At 45.9% G+C, this 12,651-nt stretch overlaps 2 protein-coding genes across 5 annotated transcripts in view; one reads left to right on the top strand and one right to left on the bottom strand.

The window, feature by feature from the left end:
- Window positions 1-2,751, top strand: part of TP53BP2 (tumor protein p53 binding protein 2) — a 92,459-nt gene extending 89,708 nt beyond the window's left edge. For all 4 annotated transcript variants that reach the window (XM_087424393.1, XM_087424390.1, XM_087424394.1 and 1 more), the window contains one exon: window positions 1,949-2,751. In XM_087424393.1, the coding sequence (XP_087280519.1) occupies window positions 1,949-1,990 (42 nt within the window). In that variant the 3' untranslated portion in view covers window positions 1,991-2,751. The remainder of the gene's footprint in view (window positions 1-1,948) is intronic.
- Window positions 2,752-8,245: 5,494 nt separating this feature from the next.
- The window catches only part of CAPN2 (calpain 2), a 57,410-nt gene continuing 53,004 nt past the window's right edge, over window positions 8,246-12,651 (bottom strand). Inside the window, exons 19-21 of the mRNA XM_004439539.3 lie at window positions 11,360-11,476; window positions 11,046-11,104; window positions 8,246-9,254 (exon numbers count right to left, since the gene is read on the bottom strand). Coding sequence (XP_004439596.1) covers window positions 9,231-9,254; window positions 11,046-11,104; window positions 11,360-11,476 — 200 coding nt within the window. The 3' untranslated portion in view covers window positions 8,246-9,230. The remainder of the gene's footprint in view (window positions 9,255-11,045; window positions 11,105-11,359; window positions 11,477-12,651) is intronic.

Genomic DNA, 12,651 nt, shown 5'->3' with positions numbered 1-12,651 from the left:
ATACAACATATGCTACAGGTCAGGAGCGCTGGCTTCCACATCACTTCAGATCCCCCTGCATACGTGGTACCTGAGTGACCAGGGCCGCGGGAGGAAGGTCGGGAGGGCTGGAGAAGGCTGCCTCCTAGGATGGGTGTGAGGATAAAGCAGGAGTCTAATATATCGCAGATGGGAGATATTTTTATTGGTATTGTCATCAACAGTCGGACAGACATAGCTGCGCCCACACAGAGATTCTACTCGGGTGCTGAGGCCATGAACCAGGGTTCTGCTGGGAATGTTCCACTGCCGGGCTCTGCTTTCTGTGGGGGTCGTTAAAATGGCACCAGTGTTGCGACCTGGCTGTCCGGATCCTGCCCAGCATCTCCTCCTCCTGCCTCCTCCTTCTCCATTGTTGTTTGTCTGATGTGCAGTATAAAGGACGTCATCGCATCCTGACTGCTGCCTTCCTCATAGCAACATTTATTATTAAATAAGCGTTTGGGGTGTAGACAGTATTCACATGGTCATAACGTAAATTATAAAGAATAATGAAAGTGAAAAAACATTAGGCCGTGGAGGCTTTAAAAAAGCTTTCACGTGACCAGATGCCAGTAGAAATGTGAAGGTTGTTCTCTCTCCAGCACCCGTGTTTGCTTCTACGAAGTCTCTGGCACCAGAGGAGTGTCACCTCCCGTATCAGCCACTTGCCTTCTCTGATAAACATAAATGGCAAACAGGCCCTTTCACTTTTTATGGTTCCTTGTCTGGGAAAAGCTCTACCGCTTAGAGCTGGTTGCTTATTTGAGTCTTTCTTTTTAACTTTCTGACAAAGAGCTCCTGTGGTGAATGAATCATGGAGAGACTTGTTCCTTCCCAAGTATGGAAGCAGTTGGTCACAGACTGAGTTCTGCCCTGTGTGTTTGGCTCTCAGAAGGTTCCGAAATCAGGAGACTGGACTGCAGATTTCCATTTTAATCCGACACTTAAATATTTAGTTCTTTGGAAATCTTTTCTAGGTAGAAATGGCTTCTAAACCACTTTTTTTGCTTTCTTTTGAGGTTTAAAACAAAGGAAATTGTATAAATATTGAATTTTTAGTCAGAGGCTCAGATAATGAGTCTAGAAAATTGTATTGGCTCAATATCTTTTCTCAGAGAGAAGAATAATCCTTTGTATAGCATCAATCCACCAGTTAGTTTTTCAGTTTTGGCTGAAGTGTGCCTACTTCCTTTCAGTAAACCTTTCTTTCCCTTTGTCTACGGAAGGAGGAGGCAGAGGAGGGGTTTTGTTTAGTTTGCCAGTTGAATTACTAGTTTGACTCGCTCTTGGCTTCGAGACTGGCGATCTTTTGACCTTCACGAACACGCTTCTCTCCAGCTCGTTTGGAAAACACAAAGCCACAAAATCCTAAAACAAAAACCTCCACTTACTGTTTCCTTAAATCTGGAGACTTTTATTTAATCTGTGGCATTTCGTTCCCTGACAGTCTCAAGTCCTGTGACACCGTGTTTTGTCTGTTGTGAATAAAGTTGAAACAGACTTGAATCTCTCAGTTTTGCTCTTGGAATGGAAGCCCCAGACGCTGGAGCATACAGCACATTGCAAGTCACCTTTAGAAGTTGTCTTTCTCTTTAGACTTGATTTATAGTTCAGCAAGCTGTGCAAATTGTGATAATGCTTAGAGCCGTCATGGATTTTTATATCACTGCACCATGGTATTGTCACCACTGAGGGACCCCTGTGACTCTTGACTGTCCTTTGCAGAATAGCTGATTAGAAGAGTTGTTAAATGTGAGTCTTTGTGTAGTCAGGCGGCTCTGGGCGCTTCATGTAGCAGAAAGTCGTTTCCCAAGTTTAATTTCTTTACTGTGACATCAACTCCCCCACCCCCCAGTATTTCTTGAAATTTTGTTGTACTCCCACATGTCTGTAACAGACTGTAAATATTTTTTAAACTCTCTTACAGCTATACCCAAGAATTAAACCAAGACAAAGGAGCTTGGCCTGAAACTTTACAGAATTTGAGTTAATGAAGAATTAATCTCTGTTACCACTCAGAAGAAGTACATATGATTGTTTTTGGCAAAAAATTCACAAGACTTATTTTAATGACAATGCACCTTGAAAGCAATGAAGAATGTACTCTGGAAGAAAATGAAGGATCGAAGAATTCACTATTCTTGGAGGACATTCAGCCAATGAAATGGAGCTTAGGAGTAAGCCGACCGTACATTGGGGTAAAGGTGTTGTTCCATGTAGCGCTCAGAAAGATGTAGTGACAATCTTGTTTTCCGCAAGAAATAGGACCATTTATTGGGCTACTGGGAAATCAGCTTCGTGTCCAGCTTAGTTGGCGTTTTCAGCACCTGCCCCTGTGCCTGTCCTCCCACGAGAAAGGACCATTGTCATCGTGGCGCCGTCTCTGATTGTCCCCCAGCACCAGCAGGCCCTCGGGACTCACGTGAAGGCTCGAAGCTGCCACACACTTGTGTATTGTCAGTGAAGAACTGTTGGTTGTCAGTGAGCAATAACTTCATTATATGAATTCTTGTAGCATCTTAAGAATTATACATACATTTGAAATATTGAAACTAAGCTACACTACAAGTAATTAGATTTAGAATCTTGTTTTTAGGCTGAATTTGAATCTATATTTATTGTCTTTTGTATCTTGGAAATTAGACTTGCCATAGACTCACCCATAATATTTGTCAAGATCATAGCTGACTTTAAAAACAGTTGTAATAAAATTAAGCTTTTTGACTTGAAGCTTTTTACTGGTTTTAGTTTTTGATGTCATTTAACAGCCTTGTTTAAAGTTCACAAGCCACTGTGGTGTCTTACCCAGATGAAAAGAATGTTTCTTTACCAGCCATGTGATTAAATGTTAAGAAGTATTTCTTTGCTTACAGAAAAGTGTGTTTTGCAATTCATGAGTTTTGTGGTGGTCTTTGATATAGAATTAGTTTTTTTAAAAAAGATCTTAGAGATCATGGTGACAGAGACCATGGTGACAGAAACTTGTACTTTTATCTAAAGTCTCTAATAGACTGTTCCAGTGTCCTCATTTTATTTCAAATTCTTCATAGAGTTATATACATTGGTTTATGGGATGAAAACTTTAATATAGACGCAGTCTCCACATTGTTTTATTAATTTGTTACCAAGTTTGTGAATTCTTTAAGAACCCGTTTTGCTTAGTGGAACTTTTTTTTTTTTTTTTTTTTTTGAGGAAGATCAGCCCTGAGCTAACATCTATGCTAATCCTCCTCTTTTTGCTGAGGAAGACGGGCTCTGTGCTAACATCTATTGCCAATCCTCCTCATTTTTTTTCCCCAATGCCCCAGTAGATAGTTGTATGTCATAGTTGCACATCCTTCTAGTTGCTGTAAGTGGGACGCGGCCTCAGCATGGCCGGAGAAGCGGTGCGTGGGTGCGCGCCCAGGATCTGAACCTGGGGCCGCCAGTAGTGGAGTGAGCACTTAACCGCTAAGCCACGGGGCCGGCCCGGAACTATTTTATTTAATAGAAGACACAAATGAAAACCAATGGTCACTTTCCCTTATACTTTTTTGTAAGTAGCTATATTCTAGCAAGAAAAGTGGATGAAAGACAGAACATACCATGCCTTTCAGAGCAATGGGGACATAGTGACAACGTGAACGAAAGGTCAGAAGATGTGTGGTAGGCAGAATTCTAAAAGACCCCTTTGCCCCCATATTCTTGTCCCCTGGCACTATGGACTGAATGTTGGTGTCCCCCTAAAATTTGTGTGTTGAAGCCCTAACCCTCAATGTGATGGTATTAGGAGGTGGGGCCTTTGGGAGGTAATTAGGGTTACATGACGTCATAAGGGTAGAGCCCCCATGATGGGATTGGTATCCTTATAAGAGAAAGAGACCAGAGCTCCCCCTTTCTCTGTGCCATGTGAGGATACAGCAAGAAGACTGCCCTGCAGGCCAGGAAGAGGGCTCTTACCAGACACTGCATCTGCTGGCACCTTGATCTAGCACTGCCCAGCCTCCAGTACTGTGAGAAATAAATGTCTGTTGTTTAAACCACCCAGGCTGTGGTATTTTGTTACAGCAGCCTGAACAGAGTAGGATAGCTGGTTATTCAATCAAACACTAATGTAGGTACTGCTGTGAGAGACTTTTCAGGTTTAATTAAATTTACTAATCAGCTGACCTTAAAATAGGGAGATTCTCCTGGATATCCAGGTGGGCCCAGTGCAATCACGTGAGCTCTTCAGAACAGGAGAGATGAGGCAGAGAGGGAGGTCAGCGAGATTGGGAGTGAGAGAAGGACTCAGCCTGCCATTGCTGGCTTTGAAGATGAAGGGGGGCATGAACCAGGGAATGGGGAAGCTGAGAAGAACCCCTGGCTGACAGCCAGCAAGGAAGTGGGGACCTCAGTCCTGTAGCCACATGGAACTGAATTCTGCCAACCTGAGTGGGCCTGGACACAGATCCTCCTCAAGTCTCCAGTAAGGGATGAACTAGACCGATGAGATAGGTGTCGGACTTCTAACCTACAGCACTGGGAGATGTTGGGTTTTTTTTGTTTTTTGTTTTTTTTGTGTGTGTGAGGAAGATCGGCCCTGAGCTAACATCTGCCAATCCTCTTTTTTTGATGAGGAAGATTGGCCCTGGGCTAACATCCGTGCCCATCTTCCTCTACTTTATATGGGACGCCACCACAGCATGGCTTGACAAGCGGTGCGTCGGTGTGTGCCCGGGATCCGAACCTGCGAACCCCGGGCCACCACCGCGGAGCGTGCGCACTTAACTGCTTGCGCCACCGGGCCGGCCCCTGGGAGATGTTTTAAGCTGCTAAGTTTGCGCTAATGTGTTACAGCAGCAATAGGAAGCAAATACCACATGGATTCCAGTCCTGGGCTGGAGCTCTTATTACTCGTATCAAGTGACCTCACCCAGGACACTGGACTTGCTGCGCCTCGAGTTCCTAATCTGAAATGGAGTTTAATGCCATCACCTCTACATACCCCAGGTAGCTGAGGGGAACTGTACTAAGTACCGTCCATAAAGGTGCTTGTTAGGGCCGGCCCTGTGGCTTGGTGGTTAAGTGCGCGCGCTGCGATGCTGGTGGCCCGGGTTCGGATCCCGGGTGCGCATCGAGGCACCACTTCTCCGTTCATCCTGAGGCCGAGTCCCGCATACAGCAACTGGAAGGATGTGCAGCTATGACATACAACTATCCACTGGGGCTTTGGGGGGAAAAATAAAATAAATAAAATCTTTAAAAAAAAAAAAAAAGGTGCTTGGTAAACTACAAAGAATTGCACAAATGTATGAAAAGAGAAGATGTGAAAATCAGGAAAACGTGATCATCTCAGGTTTATTTTCTTATCCGAAACCTAGAACATCGTTTGTTTTTATTCTCTCTTTTTGGTTTTTTACTCGTTTTATTATCAAAGGATCCTTATATCAAAGCTCCTTATAGAAATATTTAAAAGTACAGGAAAGGGCATTATGAAGCAGGAGAGAAAGACCATTCTAGAGGCCACCACAGCCAGCCCTGGTGGTCTAGTGGCTAAGATTCGGGGCTCTTACCGCCGTGGCCCAGATTCGTGTCCCAGTCAGGGACCCACACCACCCGTCTGTCTTGTCTTACTGTGCAGGCTGCATGTTGCTGGGATGCTGAAAGCTATGCCACCAGTATCTCTACGAGCAGGGTCACCCGTGGTGGACAGGTTTCAGTGGGGCTTCCAGACTAGACAGACTAGGAAGAAGGATCTGGCCACCCACTTCCGAAAAAATTGGCCATGAAAACCCTATGAACAGCAGCAGAGCATTGTCTGATATAGCGCCGGAAGGGGCGAGGATGGCAAAAGAGACCGGGCAGGGTTCTGCTCTGCTGTACACGGGGTTGCCAAGAGTCAGAATGGACTCCATGGCACTAACAACAACAACAAAAGACAACCACTATTAACGTTAGGGCATATTTCCTTCTAGTCTTGTCTAATTTTTTCTCTTTACATAGTTGGGAGCATACTGTTTAAGCAATTCTGTATTCTGTTTTATGCCTGACACTGCATCATGAACATGATTTTTAATGGCTGCACAATATTCCATCATGCAACATTATCCAGTCTCTCTAATGTTGAACTTATGGCTGTTTTCCAGTTCTTGTGTAGTATAATTTGTGCTGTACTCACATCTTCATGGCAGCAGCATTTTTAGATTTTTGAAAAGTAAGGGGAGGGCCGGCTCCGTGGCTTAGCGGTTAAGTGCGCGCGCTCTGATGCTGGCGGCCCGGGTTCGGATCCCGGGCGCGCCCCGAGGCACCACTTCTCCGTCCAACCCGGGGCCGAGTCCCACGTACAGCAACTAGAAGGATGCGGACCTATGACGTACAACTATCTACTGGGGCTTTGGGGGGAAAAAATGAATAAATAAAATCTTTAAAAAAAAAAAAAAGAAAAGTAAGGGGAAATAGAGCTGAGGAATGGACTCTGCGCAAGAGGGTCGTGTGTAAACTTCAGCTGTGCTCAGAGTCTGAAGGCAGTGGAGCCACTGAGGGATTTTAACTAGGGGAGGAGCAGAGGCTGCACACGCAGGGAGAGTGAGAGTAAGCGAGATAACAGGACACCTGGGGGAAGAGCAGAGAGGGAATGCTGTGCAAGGTGGCAGATGACGACTGGTCCGTACTCATAGTGTCTGGCACTAGGAGGTAAGTGGTGATCATAAAAAGCAGCAGTTGTAGGGGAGTGGGAGGGCCGTTAGCCAGATTGCAGAAGGTGAAGGAGTCCCTGTGAAAGGCAGAATCAGGATCCACCAGGGACAGCTGCTCAGGAGGCGTGCTCGTGGTGGGGTGGGGGAGGTGTAAGTGCACTTCAGAAGGTGGTGAGCACTTTGGCGTGCTTAAATCCCGTGGGAAGAAGAATTGAAGGCGGAGAGGGGCTAGGTGATCAGCCTGAGACTTGAATTCAGAGCAGAGATTGGGGAGGGCTTTCTTCACAGCCTGGGGGAAAGGAAGCAGTGGGGGGGTCAGGTTTGGGTGACCTACAGGGTCAGAAAGTTGAGGGCATGTGCTTTGTTGATCATCGATTTTTTTTCTCTGTAAAATAGGCATTGGCAAAGCTTACGTTATATGGGGAAACTCAGAGCACTTGAAAATTCTCTCCCCCTTTTCAGTCTTTTCTAAATTTGCTAAGATAAGCATATACCTTTTTTTTCACATTAAAAAAAATTTTTTTTTCCTGAGGAAGATTCACCCTGAACTAAAATCTATTGGCAATCTTCCTCTTTTTGTACGTGAGCTGCCACCACAGCATGGCCACTGACAGATGAGTGGTGTAGGTCTGCGCCTGGGAACTGAACCCGGGCCACTGAAGCAGAGCATGCTGAACTTAACCACTAGACCACGGGGGCTGCCCCACGTTGTTTCTTATACTGTGACTAAAATAGACTTTTAAGAAGCAGTGAACTAGGTCAGCTCTACAGATTAACGTGCAACAGCAGGGGCCGGGCACCCAGCACTGGAGTAAAGCTTTGGAGCAGCCCGTGGGTTGGGAGGGGCCTGCCTCTCTCCTCCCAATTCCAAATGCTCTAGGCACCACCCTCCACTCCCTGGGCCCTGGCCACACTACCCTTGCCCACGTCAATCCCGAGTCACTCCAAACACCTCACTCTAGCCGTAACCCTGCGCCACTGAAGCGAGAAAAAGGACATCCCCCAGGGGATTACCGCAGGTCACTGTCTCCCGCCCTCCTCTGGGCCCTCAGACAGTACTCCACAAGCAGGAAGAAGTGAAACTCATTCAAGTCGAATTTGGGAAATCTATCTTCCTCCCTTTTCGTGCAATCTTAGGCTGGCATTTACCTATCTCAAGTCATCCTACATTGTTCCTGTTTTTTCATGATTCCTCAAGGATCACCAAGAGCAGACCAGTGATTCCTCTGCCTGTCGTCTCAACTCCCTTTCTTGTCCCCTGCACCAGCAGGAGCCCGCCAAAGTGACATTTAGGTGGCAGGCGAGCAGGGACTTTGCCTGTGCCTCCTTAAGAGAGACCAAGAAGCTGTGGAAATTACAGCCGTGCCTACTTTATGGTCAATTATCAGAGCTTCTGAATTGGATTTAAAAAGTTTATAGTTCCACACTGAAATGATAGGTAAGCTGCCTTTTCCTCCCAATCCGAGGCTTTACAGAGGTAGCACCCCTTGTGGAAGTGGAGACAGGCTGTACCTAGGTGTGCTCAGAAACCGCATGCCGGGCCCCTCCAGGAAGGACAGCACGGCGCGCCATTGCCCGGGCGACTCTTTATTTAAACAGTACGTTTGGAAGGAGATAAGGCAACAAGGCAATATTTTTATAATGTCGCTAGCATTCTCCCAAGGTGAAGCCAGAAAACAAGCCTGGGTCGTTTCCACAGGTACTCCCATACAATGGCCCCCGACTCCATGCACAGACAGCAGAGGTGGTGGCGTTCGAGAAGCTTTGAGGCAGGCAGCAAACGGCTTGTTTTGTCTCGCATCACGATTGGCTTGCAAACTGGACTCCCGGTTTCGGGGTCCTGCTTCACCTGACCAAGAGGAGAACCCCTTCAGGATGGAGAACACAGCGTGTAAGACCAGACGTGCTCAAGGACTTGAGTCTAAGAAGAACGACTTACTGTTAACCAATGAATTTTATAAAATCTGTCTCTTGTTTAACCCAAATGACAGAGGTGTGCTTTCTCTCCTGGACCCTTTGATGCCTCGACAAGATGACTTTGAGATGCATCATATTTTCCATATTGCTTACAGGAAATGGTAACCCATTCCCTTGGTGTCTGGTAACACCAAACGGCTGTTTGGTGCCAGCCACAGCTGCGGCTTTAGACGTGAAGTTGCTTTAAATACTCCCGGCAAGGACCTTGTGTCCTTTGAGATGGGCCTAATGTTTGCTCAGCTCTGAAATACCTCCCTGCATTTTTTCCTGATTTAATATTGCTATAAACAGGGAAGTGTGTAAGAGTAAAAAGTGTATTCTATTTACAGATTTAAAGCTTTCTTTGAGCTTATCAAATGCTAAGCGATCACTTGCATTTATTATAATGATAAGCAAATCTTTTACTCTGATATCTGAAAGTTCTATCTCAAATAATATCACGATGTTCAGCTATAATCAGCAGTCTAAGTAAATGTTCCCATAATTTCAAAGTCCAGATAAAAGGTTTCTCTGTAGAAGCCGAGTCCTTGGCTGATTTTCTTCCATGAGAAGTCTTCAGGCAGATTAGTTATGACTTCAAAGGACCGAGAAACAGAGCCACTGTGGGGAAGAAAAAAAATCAGTTGAGTGACCATTTTTAAAAATAAGGGCTATTTAAGTACGTAGGTTATTCTGAAAGACTGATGGTTGTACCAGAAAAGCTGATCAAGGGTTAAGAGAGATCAGCGCACTAACTCACATTTTTTCTCCCTGAATCTAGCTTTTTACAGGTCAGTGGTCTGCGTGTTATTTGAATCAGGTGGTCATGAATCAGATTACAGGATTGACTGACATAACATGACACGTGAAACTCAGACAACATATAGATTCGCATTTTCGCGTCTCGGCCCCAGAGTGTCACAGCAGCTGTTAGTTTGGGGTGTGGCTATGCCTAAACTAGTGGTTTTCAACCTTGGTTCTATATTGGAGTGATCTGGGAACTGTAAATCAGATTCCGATTGAACAGGTCAGGGATGGGCGTGGACAGCAGGAACTTGGCAAAGCTCCCCAGGTGATGTAACCTGCAGCCAGGGCTGAGATCACTGCACACCAAAGGGGAGATTTTCTTGACGTTGCTCGTCCTTAGCAAAGACTAGTAGCAAAGACGCAGGTCTCCAGGGACCCATGAAAGTTAGGCCTAGAATAGCAGGGAAAGCCAATGGGTGAGATCCGTCTCAGAGGAGGTGGGGAGGAGTGGATGGAGTTGGCCAGCCAGCATAGACTGGTGGGAGCTGGGCAGGAAAAGGATATCCAGCAAGAATGATAAAGAGGCTAGAGTTTCCAGAACTTACCATATGGCAAATTTTATGTCACTATTGTATCGCCTCTACTTTAGATTGTAATCTCAGGGTAGGGATATTTCCTAGGCTACACAGTGTTTTAAGCAAGTTAGTGTTATTTGTAACCAGCCAAAATACATTTTCAGTGGACTAAAGATACTTTATAACACATAGTAGCAGAGCGTAAGAGCTATTTAGCTGCTGGCTTCCTCCCGAGTTCAAAATTCAAGGAAAGGAGTCGCAAGTCCCTTATACTTGTCCTTCTTATGACTTGGCTCCTTTCTGGTACATGGGGACTTTGTCCTTCCCACCCAGCGCCGGCCACCTGACCCAGCCCTCTGTAGCCTGTGCCACTACAAGCTCAGTTCCCCCGAGGAAGGAGGAAATGCAGACCGCAGCCAGGTGCTGAAGCAAGTAGACCCCCGCTGGCTTCTTTCTTTGAAGTGAGAGCACTTGCTGTCATCGGGATGACAAGAGAACATTTTGCACTTTGTGGAACTGGTCAACCAACTTCACTTGGATTGACATCATTTCAGAGGCGGGCATTGCTGGGGTTCCAGACACGTGGGCACAATAATTATATATGGCAAGCTTATTTATTACTGTTCGTTTTATTTTAAAGGGGGAGGAGGGAGAGAAAAGAAATTTGCTCAGAAAGTATTTTAAGTAGGTCTGTTTCAAGAATGACAGATCTTCCCAAAACCCACTGGAATTTCATCCAAAGAGTTTCTCTATAAGCACCTTCTCCCATGCAAGCTAATTAGCAGTTGATTTCCTAAGAAGGATTCTGCAGCCACCCTCTTCTTATTTTAACCTTGTGCTACACTCAAGGCAAAGCTCATGGGAGGAGGGACCAGGTGTGTTTTCTTAGACTCAAGAACCAATAGGTAGTTGGGAAACGAGCAAATAAAAGTGCATTGTGGGATCTTATAACCATTTACAGGTCTAGCCCCGACAGACCAAAAGAGTCTTAAAGAAAGTTCTACAGAGGAAGTCAATAAGCCATAGGTGCCCCCCACCCCATCCCCCATCCCCTTAGGAGCGAGGGGGTTGGTGTAAGCAGCTGACTCACAGAGATAAGGTCGAGCTCTATCGTGCCAGTATTCTCGGGGTCCAGCTGCTTAAATATCTCTGCAGAGGAAGAAAGAGGATGTCATACGTGAGTGAGCTAAACAGAGACCACCTTATCCGCCTCCCCGATTTGGCAGCTGATTTCAGTGAATGTCACAAGCTATTATTTCTTCCCTCCTTCACCAAATTAAAGAAGGATTTTCATTCTCAACTGGACAGACACATCTCTGGCTCAGATGATTGCACCGGTGGTGAAAGGTAAGCCATTTGAATACCGAGGAACCGAAATGGGTCTTTCCCCAAATACCCACTTACTGAATAGCGTCTCCAGTCGAACCAAACACCGAACGAAATTATCAAAATCGATGATGAGCTCGTCATCTGCGAACCGAGCCACGATGACTTGGTGGAGTTGACAGGGCAGCTTGAAACCTGAAGTTAAACAAACAGGCAAACTGGTTGCTGAGTATCAGATTGCACCCCGGGTCTCTCTTCACGGTTATGGGACTGACAGGCAATTATACACAATTATAATTGCTTTCGTCCCTTGGCTGCTCTTCTATAAGGCTGATTTTATTTTGCAAAGCCAGTGCCTTCTGCCATTGCTTCTGTTTCTAAACTGTTCACCTTCACCCTGCCTGTCTCCTTACTGACTGACATGGAAGATTTTCTTGATGTTCCTACTTTCATGGTCACGCTGCTAGCTTCATGCTGTTAACCAGACTTCCTTCTCTGTTTGTTTGTTTAGCTCTGAATCATCTGGGAGACTAGGTTCTTCCTGGATGTATGTGGCAGAAACTGTTCATGGTAAACTAATACTAATTCTCCCTTTTCCCATAGCAAGAGAATTTTTAATGGGCTGTGGCTGCCTAGAATCAAGACTGCATTTCCCAGCCTCCAGTGCAGCCATCTGAGGCTTTGTGACTAACTTCTGGCTGTGGGATGTGTGTGTAAAGTGACATGTGCTCTCAAAGGCAAGGAGTCCACCTTTCCCTCCTTCCATCAACCTGTTGCCAGAACGTGGTTATGGTGGCAGGCCACCCTTATCCCACGGATAAGGGCAACACTCTAAGGCTGGTGACGCAACATGAGAAGCAGCCTGGGTCCCTGACAGCAGGAGGCACCGCCCCAGCCTTGGACGGCCTGAGCTTGGACTGCCATGTGAGAGGAGGATGTATCTTGTTTAGACCAGTTATTTGGGGTCTCTGCTGTGGTATTATATCCCAACTAATACAATGAACAACCTCACGTTATCATATCTGTCCCCAAAGCATACCAGTCTCCCGCTCTGCTGGTCTCCCACAGCTGTTGTCCTTTTTACTGAGATCACATTCTGCTAGGGACTTACCCCACCGTGGAGATGAGCCCTCCCACTTCTGCCCAACCAATCTGGTGCCCAGCCCTGCACCAGAAAGGAGGCGCTGGGGGGAGTCTGCTTAAGAACTAGCTTTGTGGGCTTGACCTGCCAGGCCACTCAGAAGGAAACTTCGATTCAAGAAGGCTTAATGGCCAGAACGTTCTGGACTGCATTTTATTTTACCAGTAAGTCTTTAAAAGGGGAATGAAAAGAATGTGTCTGTATTGAACCAGCCCCTGCTTTATTTCAT

Source organism: Ceratotherium simum, chromosome 36 (genome assembly GCF_057802395.1).
Source record: "Ceratotherium simum simum isolate JZ-2026a chromosome 36, ASM5780239v1, whole genome shotgun sequence".
NCBI classification, from domain to species: domain Eukaryota; kingdom Metazoa; phylum Chordata; class Mammalia; order Perissodactyla; family Rhinocerotidae; genus Ceratotherium; species Ceratotherium simum.
The sequence above is the reverse complement of the archived record's forward strand: the minus strand, read 5'-3'. Positions and strand labels throughout refer to the sequence as shown.